Source organism: Rhamphochromis sp. 'chilingali', assembly GCF_963969265.1.
Source record: "Rhamphochromis sp. 'chilingali' genome assembly, chromosome: 1".
NCBI classification, from domain to species: Eukaryota; Metazoa; Chordata; class Actinopteri; order Cichliformes; family Cichlidae; genus Rhamphochromis; species Rhamphochromis sp. 'chilingali'.
This window is the reverse complement of record NC_137929.1, coordinates 72,876,383-72,892,951: the sequence shown is the minus strand read 5'-3', so window position 1 is coordinate 72,892,951 and position 16,569 is coordinate 72,876,383. Positions and strand designations below refer to the sequence as shown.

Genomic DNA, 16,569 nt, shown 5'->3' with positions numbered 1-16,569 from the left:
TGTACACCAAAAAGAAAAGAAAACAGCCTGAGCAGTGGTGCAGAGTGAAAACGATGAATTAACAGTGTGAGTTTTATTTCAGAGCGCCACATCATTGTGATGGAGATTTAATAAAAGGAGGAACACACGGACAAAGAAGAAGAGAAAGGGGGGGGCAGCCCTTGAGCACGATTGCTTGAGGTATTAAAGTTCTGTACTAAATTCTGGTTTCCAGTGTGAGAAAAGTCACGCAGTGCCAGTAGTAGAGCTAGGTTGAGTGATGATTCTTAATTACTGTAAGTAAATCATCGTACACCCGTTCAAGTTTCATGATAACGGGGATCTAGACTTTGTTGAACCCTAGGCAATTTGAACAGGTAAAATTTGAGTGACCAAGTAGCAGTTGAATAAAAGTCATTGAATAAGTGTTGAAATAAACTGGCAGAATTAAGAGAATTAAAACATTTCAAGAGCTCAAATTACTTAATATGGAAACGGTTCTATTTTGTTTCACGAACGCAAAACATATAGGTTTAGGAATAGGAAAAGGTTGAGGTGGTGTTGATTTGACTCTGTGTAGGTTTAGGTGGGTATTTTTATTGATGGGAGGGATATTCAGTGACAAGTCCTAAGACCCGGGCGTTGGTATTTTTGTTTTTGTTATCTTTTATTTTATTTTGTTTTATATTTTGGACAGTGCACTGATTTTTGTTTGTGAATCTTTTCTTTAAGCAGATCTGCACATCGGAAAGCATTACAAGCATTACACGTCGGCGAGAAAATTGTTGTAAGTGAGTTTCTCCGCATTGAAATTGGCTCTGGAGGAAACCACTTATGGGGACAATTAGAAAATGAGAGTCCCTGCCCAAAAAAGGATTCAGCGAGGTAATCCGATCTCAAGTTCTTCTTTTTCTTTTTGAAATGAGCTCATTTTGCTGAGGGCGGAAATCTAAATGCGGCGATGGTTTCCACTATCAGCAAAGAAAGAAAAAATGGATGAATGAATGAATGGATGAAAGACTGGAAATAAAACAAACGGACTGACTGGTAAAAGCTGATAAGACTTGACTACGACTTAAGGTTAACCTCCACCGAGATAGAACAAGAGGGTGGATGAATTTATGTGTGATTCTTTTACAGGAAATGTTTTTATAGCATCTATGGGATGTGGATGGCTGACTACGGTCAATATGCTGCTAATGTTTGCTTTGCTTTGGTGAGAAGGGTGCAGTAGAAAACAGACAAGTGACATGAAAACAAGTAATGATAACAAATAACAAATTTGGGGACAGTTTAACCTAGAGCCCACTAACTGGCCATTAGGGGGCTCTCTCTCTTGGAGTAACATTGCCCAAAGGGTGAATAAAGCAAATTGCGGCAATAATAGTGGTTTAATGATTGGAGAAACCGGAACATGATACTTGTCTGTTGTGCTGAATCTTTTATTACTCTTATGATTTGCAGGTGGTTGTAAATAAGCTGTTTGCTTTAACAGGTTTGCTTTTTAGCTGAATTGCAAAATACAACTAGAACGATTAATTGAGACTAATCGCAACTAACCTGAAACTGAGGAGGTTCTATATAAGGAAGAATTAAAACAGGTATAAAGTGCATTTGATCTTTAATTGCAGGTGTGACCATGAAGATTTTTGGTACAGATTGCAGGTTGTTGCTCATTATTGAAGTGTGCTCATAAAGGCAAAAGCTATATAGGGGGTCTATCATTTGGTTTGTGTTTTAATGATTTAGGTATGGCAAATTAAAGGTTTTTAGACAATTTAGGGGACCAGTGAGAAGCATAATTAGATGATCAGAAACTGAGTACTACACTTAAGTTGGAATTAAGAATGCCCAATTTGTTTGAGGTCTGTTGTTCATTTTTATACACACATTGCAAATGTGCTTATAAGGAGCTGGCACTTAGTCTGTGAAGGTCAAAAGCTTCATCCGACAACGGATCGGATTGATATATTGGAGCTATTGACTTCACGTGCAGAGGGTTAAGTGCATGCACGCTTACACACATAAGCATGGCATAGGATTGGAATAAACAAAGTCAACAACATTAGGTTAGGAGAGCCAGCGCAGGAGAGGTGTTGGCTTTCTGTCTCTTGCAGAGAAGGGAACAGACACCAGACGGGGACACGGAGATATGGGGACCCTTCACAGCAACTGGGGTCAAGTGTCATGGCCTTGGGGCTCCTTGAGAAGATGGATCCCATAACCACAGCGATAACCAGGAAGGGGTTGGCAAAAGCTAGGAACACCAGAGACCAACGAGATCTGTGTAACGACTGAAGCGTGGTCTAACCCCGGAAGTCGAAGAAAGAAGAATCCGAGGGCGTTTCTTCACTCCAAGAGGAGGTGGTAAAGGGGCCTGAAGCGTGACAGGCTGAAACTCGAGTCTGAAGCTAAAAAGAACAGCTGGGTTGTGGGAAAATTGGAAAACAACGGAGGTGTTGGGGTTGATAAGTGTCATAACGTGTTTGTTTGGTTTGGAGACAAATCCTGGTGTGAGTTGGGCTGGCAAGCCAGCCCAAAGAGGAGGAATGTGACCAGGAGATATTTTATTTTGTATTCTTATGATCACAGTTATAATTAGAAGTATCAATCATTAATCATTTACCATTGTGGAATCTGATGACAGTATAATCTTTGTTTTATATCTATGGTAATCTGAGTAAAGATTAATGTATGCAGGTTATCATCATTGTAATCAAGTCTCAAATGGTATCCACAGCATTGTATTCACCGTCCATAACTGGAGGGTCTAGCAGGACCTTGTTCTAATTCATTTGCAGGCCTACATCAGAACATGCACATAGAGAGTTATGTAAACACGCACGTTCACCCTTATTTACACAGGGAGGTCATGTCAGGACATTCTCTAGTTGGACACACAGGCTCACCGAACTGCACAACATGACATGTCACACACTTGGTTTTTCTCTAAAGTATCATCTGATGTTTGTATAAGGAGAACTTTGGACTATGGGGAGACTGTTATTATTTCCAGTAAGGTCTAACTGTGTGATGTCATCATGGGTTTATATAAGGATGGGGAATGGTCCACTCTGTGGAGATCTGTGGCTGTACGCTTGTCTTCCCATGCTTCTGTCTTAGAAGTGTGTAATAAAATCACTATGTTTGTCACCTACACGGACTCGGCTGTTTTTCCTTCTTACCCAAACTGAACCAGACGTAACACCTTCTCCCCTCACCTCTTAACAAGACACTGAGATACTTACTCTTACCTTTACCTACCCTTGAGAAACTCCTTCAATTAGTGAAACAACTTGTCCCTTACCAGGAGTGAGCACGCAACCATTTTCCAGCAGAGAACCACAGAAAAAACAAGTGGAAAAAAAGCAATCTGGTGAGATTTTGTTCTGGGGGGTTGAAATCTCACTGTGAGGTTGCAAAGGAGCTGTTTCTGTGACATGGGCAGCTTTTGGTTAGCTTTTTATGTTTTGTTGTTTTATTCTTACTCTTAATGATTCCTCCACAGAATGGACAGGGAGAGTTCAGAGGTTCCTTGTGGTCAAATTGCTGTGCATCATCACACACACCTGGACTCCATATTTGCGGTTTGTACATGTAGACCAAATACTTTTTACAGCCATTCTTTTCAGTCATTTCCATACTGTATGTCTACAGTATGTATGTCTAGTTGTTTCAAAGCACCTTGTATTCTCAAGGTGAATTCACATATTGTGAATTGACACTATATAAATTAAATGGAATTGATCCAAATTGATCCAAACATAATAATGTTTGAGCTGAAGGTGAACAACTAAATTACTTGATGATTTAATTTGATTAAAAAAAAACAAAGTAATTGTCCCTTAACTACATAACTGGTTGTGCCACTCTTGACAGCAGGAAAAGCAATCAGGTCTTTTACATTGTTGTGGAGGAATTTATGTGCATTCTTCTTCGCTAAATTTTCTTTAACCCTCTGGGGTCCAGGGTATAACTGGCCGTTTTTCACTGCTTTTGATTTGACCTCTATATTTCACCTTTAAATTGGTCGTGTGATTTTGACGCGCCGGCGCGTCCCTCGACCCCAGAGGGTTAAACTCAGTTCAAATTGTATTTTGTTTTTCTGGGGTGGGGGCCCAAGGGCGAGCATCTGGTGGCAGGGCCTTAGTGGGTGGGGCCTGGCCGGGCACAGCCCAAAAAAGGGACATGGGCCCATCTTCCTGCAGGTCCACCACACACAGGAGGCACCGTGGGGTGCTTTGTGAGTCAGGCAGACCGATCCCCGGCTATGAAGACTGGCAATTGGGACAGTGTATTTGTGAAAATGTTGGACTGTTCCTCTATCAATGTCTAACAGTATGTGTATGAGTAATGTTGAGAGAGAGAGAGAGATCTTGATGCATTCTCAATCATCCAGGAAAGTAAATCTCCAAAAAGTTGATTCTATTCATCTGGACGTAGCATTTTGTGGGAGAAACGTTTCATCATCAAGTGACGTCTTCAGTCTCAGCTGACTGCAGGTTTCCCCAACCTTATAAACAGTACATTTGCATAATGACTGAAACCAGCCCACTGAGGGAACAATGGTCTGGGAGGCCAGTTCCTTAATCTTAATTATGCAAAGATTGCCACAGGCTATACCCAGGGGAATCTACACCAAGCCTGTATGGTTTACCAAAAATACATAAACAGGGTGCACCTTTAAGACCGATTGTCTGCATGATCAACTCTGTCACCTATAACATCTCCAAGTTTCTGGCTTTGATCCTCAACCCGTTGGTGGGCAGCTCTGAACACCACATCCAGAACACCCTGGATTTTGTTGAGAAGATGAGAGATGTCATTATGGAGGCAGATGAAACCACGGTCTCATACGACGTTACATCTCTCTTCACTTGCATCCCAGTCACGGAAGCGTTGGAGGTAGTCCGTAAGAGGTTACTACGGTGGCCCCTAGAGACAAAGCATGTACAAACTCCAAAACACATGCAAATTCCAAAACACTTGCAAACTCCAAAGCACATGCAAACTCCAAAGCACATGCAAACTCCAAAACACTTGCAAACTCCAAAACACTTGCAAACTCCAAAGCACATGCAAACTCCAAAGCACATGCAAACTCCAAAACACTTGCAAACTCCAAAGCACATGCAAACTCCAAAGCACATGCAACCTCCAAAGCACATGCAAACTCCAAAACACTTGCAAACTCCAAAGCACATGCAAACTCCAAAGCACATGCAACCTCCAAAGCACATGCAAATTCCAAAACACAACGGAAGTGCTCCAGGACGCTAGGGGCAGTGTTGAGCTTTTGTTACCTAGTAACTACACAAGCCAGGAAGTACCAATGACCGGATTTGGGGTCTGCAGCCTTAAAGGCCGCATTTTAAGGCCGATTACGTCACAGCGACCAGCGACAAGACGAAGGCTGTCCCAATTCAAAGGCTGCTCGAAATGCGGCCCTCAAATACGTCCTTAATTTCCCTGAATTTTAAGGATGGGTCGGTGTAGCCTTCATGGCCCAACATATCCCAGACTTCATAGTGCGGTGGTGGTGTGGATAATTTTGCCGAAAAAAAATGGTGGGAGCGGAGGAAGAGTAAACTTTCAGAAGTAAGTACTGAATATTATGTCACTTATTTATGCGCAAATATTTTTTTTAATGAAGAACATTAAACCATTATTGTTGGCCACATATCGGGAAAGTTATGTGACATTAGCGATGTCTGTACTTTCAGAATTAACTTGGTTTTAAAGCCTTTACTTTAAAAAAAATATATATATAGTCGACCTTAATCTTACAGAGATTGTGATGATTTTGTGGATAATTAAAGTCAGTTATATATCCACAAACACAACAAGCTGAAAGTCAGTGATGCTGCTCGGTTTGCAGTCCTGAACATCACGGCACAAGCAGGATTCACTGCACTGTTAATGTTAGCTATGTTATATTGCTGCCTCTGTTCGGTGGTGTTGAGCCAAACGGACTTTAATGTGTGTTTGAACGAGCTGACGGTTCACTCGTTAAGCTGAAAGAAAGATGCTTTAATCACAGGAGTCACACATGGGTCCACTGCACCATCTGGGAACTCTTCTTGTTTCGTAATAACAGAAACTAAATCCTTCTTTTGTGCTGTTTTGTAGCAGTGTATACACCTGAGACTGTCACCTGTCTGTCTGTCCTGCACACTCTCTCTGTTTCTTTCTCTCTGATTGTGGAATAAAAGTATGAACATGTATTTATAACTTACACTTGTGTTTGAATCCTGCAGCTTATCACACATTTGATTTCCATGTGTGACAACTGCAAGTGTCCAGAGTGAGGACAGACTGAGGGACCCACTGCTGCACATCATCTGTGAGGCTTTGCACCCCTGATGATCCACCAGGACAAACTCAGCAGTGTGTGAGGAAGAGGAGGAGGAAGAGCCAGCAGCAGCTGACAGATGGAGAGAATAGACAGACTGTTCCCTCTTTGTGAAGGACAGCTAGGAAAGTTTAACATAACTGTCTGTCCTGAATCAGTCTTATTAGGTAATGTTCAAATAATGTTATCATCCCAGTGTTTTCAGTGTGAGAGAAAGTACTCAGGGCCTTCAAGTTACACACTATGAAAGGCAGCAACAAGTTTAATGTTCAGAAACCTAAAGTATGTATCAGCAGCAGAATGGAGCTAAAAATAAATGTTTGTTTCAGTTCTATGAAGCTTTGAGTATTTTGGATCAGTAGCACTGCTGTGTGTGTTGCATCATGTTGCTGTAATTGTTTATATGCTTTATATATTCTGAGCTAAGTTGATCTATAGTGTTACATCATATTCTATAAGGATGTTATGTGTTTGTATACTTTCTGCCCAGTTTGACCCATTTAGCAGAAGTCAGCCTGTTTAAGGCTCTGATATCTATTCTGTATGACTTAAAGCAGTTATGACATGGTCTGATTTTCTCACCCAATAAAGGAATATTTCGTATATCACTCTACTCTTCATTTTATCAGAAACAGTTATCACAGCTTGTACATTTTCTTTTTATAAATATATGTAAGCAATGAGCCAAATTTAGTAATGCCAACATACTGAAGGAACAACATTTGTCTCTTATATATGATACACCTATATATGCACTGTCAAAGATACTTGTCTTTGAGTGAAGATTTAAGGTGTTAAGACATATAAATAACTGCAACTTGAATCTGTACTGAAGCTCAGTATTTGACACAGAGTTCATGTTCACTGCTGTAATAGCTAATAATGATTAATATAATAACTATAGCCTCCCAGCCTCCCTGGGAAAGTCTATGCCAGGGTGCTGGAAAGGAGAGTTCGTCCGCTAGTCGAACCTCGGATACAGGAGGAACAATGCGGTTTTCGTCCTGGTCGCGGAACACTGGACCAGCTCTTTATCCTCTCGAGGATACTTGAGGGTGCATGGGAGTTTGCCCAACCAGTCTACATGTGTTTTGTGGACTTGGAGAAGGCATTTGACCGTGTCCTTCGGGGGGTCCTGTGGGAGGTGTTGCGGGAGTATGGGGTGTCTGGCCCATTGCTACGGGCCATTCGATCCCTATACAACCGTTGCAAGAGCTTGGTTCGCATTGCTGGCAATAAGTCGGACTCGTTCCCGGTGGGTGATGGGCTCCGCCAGGGCTGCCCTTTGTCTCCGGTTCTGTTCATAATTTTTATGGACAGGATTTCTAGGCGCAGCCAAGTGGCGGAGGGCTTTCGCTTTGGTGGCCTCAGAATCTCATCTCTGATTTTTGCGGATGATGTGGTTCTGTTGGCTTCATCGGGTGAGGGCCTCCAGCTCGCACTGGAACGGTTCGCAGCCGAGTGTGAAGCAGCGGGAATGAGGATCAGCACCTCCAAATCTGAGGCCATGGTTCTCAGCCGGAAAAGGGTGGAGTGCCCACTCTGGGTCGGGGATGAGTTCCTGCCCCAAGTGGAGGAGTTCAAGTATCTCGGGGTCTTGTTCGCGAGTGATGGGAGAAGGGAGCCGGAGATCGACAGACGGATTGGGGCTGCAGCTGCAGTAATGCGGATGCTGCACCGGTCCGTCGTGGTGAAGAGGGAGCTGAGTGTAAAAGCGAAGCTCTCAATTTACCGGTCGATCTACGTCCCTACCCTCACCTATGGCCACGAGCTGTGGGTAGTGACCAAAAGAACGAGATCGCGGATACAAGCGGCAGAAATGAGCTTCCTCCGAAGGGTGGCTGGCCTCTCCCTTAGAGATAGGGTGAGAAGTTCGGCCATCCAGGAGGGGCTCAGAGTAGAGCAGCTGCTGCTCCACATCGAAAGGAGCCAGCTCAGGTGGTTCGGGCATCTGACAAGGATGCCCCCTGGGCGCCTCCTGGGTGAGGTGTTCCAGGCATGTCCCACCGGGAGGAGGCCCCGGGGCTGACCCAGGACACGCTGGAGAGATTATATCTCTCAGCTGGCCTGGGAACGCCTTGGTGTTCCCCCGGATAAGCTGGAGGAGGTGGCTGGGGAGAGGGAGGTCTGGGCCTCTTTGCTTAGGCTGCTGCCCCCGCCACCCGGTCTCGGATAAGGCGGATGAAGATGGATAATAACTATAATATTGGCCATATTATATTTACATTACCAAAGTGATATGACTTTAGTCTCATGAACAACATCAGCTAATTCTTATTTACTAACTAATCTTGAAATAACTGTTCAGTACAGAAATGAAGCCCAAAAATCATGTTTTACTGTCCTGTGATCTCAGCCTCAGATACTTATCAAATCACACAAAGCTCTTGTAGAAACAAACAAACAAATGAACAAAATATGTTCTCCCTCATTTCTGTCAAACCAAGTTGTATGACACGTTTCCAGCGGTTAGTATCATGGTTGCTAGGCAACCTGGGAAGCGCAACGGAGACTAGACTGTCCCATACAGACAAACTTGCCGTTTATTTTGCAAATCGAGCTCAACACTGCCCCTAGCGTCCTGGAGCACTTCCGTTGTGTTTTGGAATTTGCATGTGTTTTGGATTTTGCAAGTGTTTTGGAGTTTGCATGTGTTTTGGAGTTTGCATGTGTTTTTTAGTTTGCAAGTGTTTTAGAGTTTGCATGTGTTTTGGAATTTGCATGTGTTTTGGAGTTTGCAAGTGTTTTGGAGTTTGTACGTGCTTTGTCTCTAGGGGCCACCGTAGGTTACAGGATGACCCCAACCTCAGCATCAGGACCACTCTCAGCATCGGCCTAGTGTGTTTGCTTTTGGAACTATGTCTTCATTCCACCTACTTCGCATACAAGGGTCAGTTCTACAGGCAGAATCATGGGTGTGCCATGGGCTCCCCAGTTTCACCCATTGTAGCCAATTTGTACATGGAAGAAGTGGAAAAGAGGGCTTTGCTATCCTACCCTGGAACACCACCAAGTCATTGGTTCAGGTATGTGGATGACACCTGGATGAAATTTAAATCTCAAGACATAATACAATTCACGGATCACATTAACTCGGTGGACCGACACATCAAATTCACCAGGGAGGATATGAAAAGTGGCAGGTTAGCCTTCTTAGACTGTGAGATTTCCATCAGTAATGGGGGACATCTAAAAGCTGACGTGTACCGTAAACCTCCGCATACGGATCAGTATTTAAAGTTTGACTCTCATCATCCACTGGAGCACAAACTGGGTGTCATTAGGACGCTACAACACAGAGCAAACACCATCCCCACAGACACAGCAGCCAGGGAGGCAGAAGAACATCACATCAAGAAGGCCCTGAGTAAATGTGGTTATCCCAGCTGGACTTTTGTCAAAGCTGAAAAGGCACCTAAAGAAAGCTCCAGCCAATCCAGGAGAGAAGGACAACCGCTGCCCAAGCGAAAATCTGTAGTGATCCCATATGTGTCAGGAGTATCGGAGCAGTTGAGACGCATTTTTTCTAAACACCGGGTCTCTGTGGCTTTTAAACCCCAAAACACACTGCGCCAAAAACTGGTCCACCCCAAGGATCGGGTCCCCTGACACAAACAGAGTAACATAGTGTACGCTGTTAAGTGCCAGGATTTATACATCGGGGAAATCAAACAACCTCTGGCGAAGCAGATGGCACAACACAGAAGAGCTACCTTGTCAGGCCAGGACTCTGCAGTCTATTTACACCTACAGGCCAGTGGACACTCTTTCAATGATGAGGATGTACACATCTTGGACAGGGAGGAACGCTGGTTTGAGCGTGGAGTCAAGGAGGCCATTTACATGAAAAGGGAAAGACCATCTCTGAATCGAGGAGGGGGCCTAAGGGTACAATTTTTCACCATCTTACAATGCTGTGATTGCAGCCATTCCCCAACTCTGTGTGAATGGTACTCATGGCCATTCATCAGTGGTCTTTGATAAGTGGGTTTTGGTCAGTGGTTGTTGATCAATGGTCATGACAATTTGTATAATTAAGATTAAGGAACTGGCCTCCCAGCCCATTGTTCCCCCAGTGGACTGGTTTCAGTCATTATGCAAATGTACTGTTTATAAGGTTGGGGAAACCTGCAGTCAGCTGAGACTGAAGAAGTCACCTGGATGATGATGAAACGTTTCTCCCACAAAACGCTACGTCCAGATGAACAGAATTGAGAGAGAGTGAGTTTTGATACGTGAGAGATTTGTGATGTTGTAGTCGTTGTTGTGCTTTGTGTGTTAGTTCTGCTAGTGAATGTTACAATTGGTGCCTTAAAGCCACCAAAGGCAGATTGTAGTGTAAATGGAATGTCAACCCTTGGTGGGGAAGGAGCCTGAGTTAGTGCATGAGGTTGAGAGATACCGGCTAGATGTGGTCAGGCTCACCTCAACGTACGGCTTAGGCTCTGGAACCAGACTCCTGGAGAGGGGCCGGACTCTGTTTCAGTCTGGAATTGGTCCGTTATCTTTCCCTTCTCCTTTCAACTGATTAAAGTTGCGCAGTAATTCAGTCATTCATAAAGTATTCTTTTCCAGCTGCTGGAGAACAACATCATAACATTTGTGAAGAACGAGCTGAAGATGATCCAGACAATTCTGAGTCCAGGATACCCAGAATGCATAGAGACTCAGAGGGAGGATGATGAGCAGAGTAGGAGCTGCAAAGAGGCATTTGTGAAGATCACATTGGACTTCCTGAGAACAATGAAGCAGGAGGAGCTGGCTGACTGTCTGCAGAGCAGTAAGAGGATATATAGTGGCATATAAATTCTCCCTAAAGATTTAAGCTGATGGATAGTAATGTTTACTGAGTTCTGAAGTAGAAAGTAGAATGGGAGGGAGAGCCTTCAGTTTTCAGGCCCCTCTTCTGTGGAACCAGCTTCCAGTTTGGATTCGGGAGACAGACACTATCTCTACTTTTAAGATTAGGCTTAAAACTTTCCTTTTTGCTAAAGCATATAGTTAGGGCTGGACCAGGTGACCCTGAATCCTCCCTTAGTTATGCTGCAATAAACGTAGGCTGCCGGGGGTTTCCCATGATGCATTGAGTTTTTCCTTTCCAGTCACCTTTCTCACTCACTATGTATTAACAGACCTCTCTGCATTGAATCATATCTGTTATTAACCTCTGTCTCTCTTCCACAGCATGTCTTTTATCCTGTCTTCCTTCTCTCACCCCAACCGGTCGCAGCAGATGGCCGCCCCTCCCTGAGCCTGGTTCTGCCGGAGGTTTCTTCCTGTTAAAAGGGAGTTTTTCCTTCCCACTGTCGCCAAAGTGCTTGCTCATAGGGGGTCATATGATTGTTGGGTTTTTCTCTGTATCTATGAAGCGCCTTGAGGCAACTTTTGTTGTGATTTGGCGCTATATAAATAAAATTGAATTGAATTGAATTGAAATTGAATTGAAGAGACACACGAATATTCAACAAATATGCACTTGGTGACTATTTGATATTTTGTCTATTGTTATTGTTAGGAATTTCCATTGGGAACCATCAGTGGTGTCAACATAAAATTAAATCCACCCTGAAGAAGAAGTTCCAGTGTGTGTTTGAGGGGATCGCTAAAGCAGGAAACCCAAGCCTTCTGAATCAGATCTACACAGAGCTCTACATCACAGAGGGAGGGACTGCAGAGGTCAATGATGAACATGAGGTTAGACAGATTGAAACAGCATCCAAGAAGCCAGACAGTCTAGAAGCAACAATCAGACAAGAAGACATCTTTAAAGCGTCATCTGGAAGAGATGAACCAATCAGAACAGTGCTGACAAAGGGAGTGGCTGGCATTGGGAAAACAGTCTTAACACAGAAATACACCCTCAACTGGGCTGAAGACAAAGCCAACCCGGACATGCAGTTTGTGTTTCCATTTACTTTCAGAGAGCTGAATGTGCTGAAAGAGGAAAAGTTCAGCTTGGTGGGACTTGTTCATCACTTCTTTACTGAAACCAAAGAAGCAGGAATCTGCAGCTTTGAAGACTTCCAGGTTGTGTTCATCTTTGATGGTCTGGATGAGTGTCGACTTCCTCTGGACTTCCACAAAACTACAATCCTAACTGACCCTAGAAAGTCCACCTCAGTGGATGTGCTGCTGATAAACCTCATCAGGGGGAAACTGCTTCCCTCTGCTCGCCTCTGGATAACCACACGACCTGCAGCAGCCAATCAGATCCCTCCTCAATGTGTTAACATGGTGACAGAAGTCAGAGGCTTCACTGATCAACAAAAGAAGGAGTATTTCAAGAAGAGATTCCGAGATAGGAAGCAGACCAGCAGGATCATCTCCCACATCAAGACATCACGAAGCCTCCACATCATGTGCCACATCCCAGTCTTCTGCTGGATCACTGCTACAGTTCTGGAGGATGTGCTGGAAACCAGAGAGGGAGGACAGCTGCCCAACACCCTGACTGAGATGTACATCCACTTCCTGGTGGTTCAGGCCAAAGTGAAGAAGGTCAAGTATGATGGAGGAGCTGAGACAGATCCACACTGGAGTCCAGAGAGCAGGCAGATGATTGAGTCTCTGGGAAAACTGGCTTTTGATCAGCTGCAGAAAGGAAACCTGATCTTCTATGAATCAGACCTGACAGAGTGTGGCATTGATATCAGAGCAGCCTCAGTGTACTCAGGAGTGTTCACACAGATCTTTAAAGAGGAGAGAGGACTGTACCAGGACAAGGTGTTCTGCTTCATCCATCTGAGTGTTCAGGAGTTTCTGGCTGCTCTTCATGTCCATCTGACCTTCATCAACTCTGGACTCAATCTGCTGGAAGAACAGCAAACAACCTTACAGAAGTCTGAAAGAAAGGAATTTGCACAGAAACAATTTTACCAGACTGCTGTGAACAAGGCCTTACAAAGTCCAAATGGACACCTGGACTTGTTCCTGCGCTTCCTCCTGGGTCTTTCACTGCAGACCAATCAGACTCTCCTACAAGGCCTGCTGACACAGACAGGAAGTAGCTCACAGACCAATCAGGAAACAGTCCAGTACATTAAGGAGAAGCTCAGTGAGAATCTGTCTGCAGAGAAAAGCATTAATCTGTTCCACTGTCTGAATGAACTCAATGATCGTTCTCTAGTGGAGGAGATCCAACAGTCCATGAGTTCAGGAAGTCTCTCCACAGAAAACCTGTCTCCTGCTCAGTGGTCAGCTCTGGTTTTCATCTTACTGTCATCAGAAAAAGATCTGGATGTGTTTGACCTAAAGAAATACTCTGCTTCAGAGGAGGCTCTTCTGAGGCTGCTGCCAGTGATCAAAGCCTCCAACAAAGCTTTGTGAGTAAATGTGTATTCATGCTTGCTTTATTCATTTATCTATTTATTAGTGCTGTCAATGTTGACACGGACTGATCTGCATTAAAACGAGCTAATCCGCGTTGACAAGTTAACAGATCAATCTGTTACTCAGTCTTAACGGGTTACTCGGTGTTAACGGGTTAATGTGGCGTTGATGCTGTCATCACAACTAACACGATTAAACCATCTGGAGACAGACTGACTCAAAATACCTATGGACAGTTTGTCCATAGTTTTTCCATTCTGCGCTCCAGATGGGTTCACTGCGTTCAAAATTTCAATCACTTTAACCCTAGAACACTATCGCTGGGTGATTTACACCCGAGAAAATACATTTATATGATTTCACTCTCCTGCAGCTGTTTGCGTGTCGAGGAGCCTGTGCCATCACCAGGGAAGTCTCAAATGTCCCAGGAATGGGTGGACCAAAGACCAGCTTTCCAGAGTCATTATTTTGTTTTAGGAGTCTTATTTTTCATTTTGTTAGACATGGCACAGTTGAAAGTAAAAGAAGACCACTCTAATTTGTCATGTGTTGTCATATTTTGATATATTTGATTACCTTTCATTGGTTATATTATATCGGGTAAAAATCACCCGGCATTAGTGATCGTGTTACTATTTATAGCGATAGTGTTCTAGGGTTAATCATGATGACTGCGTTAATGCGTTTAATCCGTGTTAACGCCGCATTAATGCTTTGACACTTACAGCCCTACTATTTATTTATTTTAGTTCATTTTTCTTCAGGAATAAATCAGAGACGGACAATTAAAACAGTTCAAATAAATAAATAAACCCTTCTAAAAATATTGAGTGAAATCATTGTCAGCTGCTCCATAGCAATGAACATCGCCTTACTAGAAATATGTTACTTACATGTACAAAGTAACATCATTTGCAATCTTGTGTCCAACTCCAGGAATTTTTCTTTGTCGTTCCTAATGTGGCAGACTCTAAATACATTTTCTTATTGGTATATATAACTTTGTATCACCGATTGATGCTTTTCTCTGCAATCCACTCAGGAACGTATTCTAACAAATGTCATCAACAATGTCAAACTGAACATTGAACAGTTTTTTTTCCTAAAACCCTCTTTTGTCTGATCATCTCCTAATAAGGTTTAAATTTATAATAATGGATTGTGTAATAGGCAATAGGGACATGGAATGTAACCTCTCTGGTGGGGAAGGAGCCTGAGTTAGTGCGTGAGGTTGAGAGGTACCATTCTAATATCCCCTCGGCTGGCTGCCGGTACGTTGGGGTTTTTCCCGGTGGATGAGAGGGTTTGTTCCCTGCGCCTTAGGGTCGGGGAACGGGTCCTGACTGTCATCTGCACTTATGCGCCGAGTGGCAGTTCGGAGTACCCAGCCTTCTTAGAGTCCCTGGGGGGGGGGGGGTGCTGGAAGGTGCTCCACCTGGAGACTCTGTTGTCCTGCTGGGAGACTTCAATGCTCACGTGGGTAACGACAGCGAGACCTGGAGGGACGTGATTGGGAGGAACGGCCTCCCTGATCTGAACCCGAGCAGTGCTTTGTTATTGGATTCTATGCTAATCACAGTTTGGCCATAACAAACACCCTGTTCGAACATAAGAGTGTCCATAAGTGCACGTGGCACCAGGACGCTCTAGGCTGTAGGTCGATGATCGATTTTGTAATCGTATCACCAGACCTGCGACCATATGTTCTGGACACTCGGGTAAAGAGAGGGGCTGAGCTGTCAACTGATCACCACCTGGTGGTGAGTTGGATCAGGTGGCGGGGGAGGACGCTGGACAGACCTGGTGCACCTAAACGCATAGTGAGGGTGTGCTGGGAACGCCTAGCAGAGGCCCCAGTCCGCGAGATCTTCAACGCACACCTCCGGCAGAGCTTCAACAGCATTCCGAGGGAGACTGGGGACATTGAGTCCAAATGGACCATGTTCAGCGTCTCCATTGCCGAAGCTGCTGCATTGAGCTGCGGCCGCAGGGTGGTTGGTGCCTGCCGTGGTGGTAATCCCCGAACCAAATGGTGGACACCAGAGGTGAAGGGAGCCACCAGGCTGAAGAAGGAGTCCTATCGGGTTTGATTAGCCTGTGGGACTCCGGAGGCAGCCGACAGGTATCGACAGGCCAAGCGGAATGCAGCTCGGGCAGTGGCTGAAGCAAAAACTCGGGTGTGGGAGGAGTTTGGAGAGGCCATGGAAAAAGACTTTCGGACTGCCTCGAAGAGATTCTGGCAAACCGTCAGGCGTCTCAGGAGGGGAAAGCGGTGCTCTACCTGCACTGTGTATAGTGCTGGCGGGGGATGAGGGGAATGACCCGCCAATTTCCGGGGGTGAGGTCACTGAGGCAGTTAAACAACTCCTTGGTGGCAGAGCCCCTGGTGTTGATGAGGTCCGCCCCGAGTTCCTGAAGGCTCTGGACGTTGTAGGGCTGTCCTGGTTGACACGCCTCTGCAATGTTGCGTGGAGATCAGGGGCAGTACCTGTGGACTGGCAGACCGGGGTGGTGGTCCCCATCTTTAAGAAGGGGGACTGGAGGGTGTGTTCCAACTACAGGGGGATCACACTCAGCCTCCCTGGGAAAGTCTATGCCAGGGTGCTGGAAAGGAGAGTTCGTCCGCTAGTCGAACCTCGGATACAGGAGGAACAATGCGGTTTTCGTCCTGGTCGCGGAACACTGGACCAGCTCTTCATCCTCTCGAGGATACTTGAGGGTGCATGGGAGTTTGCCCAACCAGTCTACATGTGTTTTGTGGACTTGGAGAAGGTATTCGACCGTGTCCTTCGGGGGGTCCTGTGGGAGGTGTTGCGGGGGTGTCTGGCCCATTGCTACGGGCCATTCGATCCCTATACAACCGTTGTAGGAGCTTGGTTCGCATTGCTGGCAATAAGTCGGACTTGTTC

General features: G+C 44.8%; 1 protein-coding gene across 1 annotated transcript in view; it reads left to right on the top strand.

Annotated features, from left to right (window-relative positions):
- Nucleotides 1–16,569, top strand: part of LOC308410202 (NLR family CARD domain-containing protein 3-like) — a gene marked incomplete at its 3' end in the record, with an annotated part of 40,391 nt that overhangs the window by 12,170 nt on the left and 11,652 nt on the right. The window contains exons 4-5 of the mRNA XM_080903373.1: nt 10,907–11,111; nt 11,847–13,653. Coding sequence (XP_080759499.1) covers nt 10,907–11,111; nt 11,847–13,653 — 2,012 coding nt within the window. The remainder of the gene's footprint in view (nt 1–10,906; nt 11,112–11,846; nt 13,654–16,569) is intronic.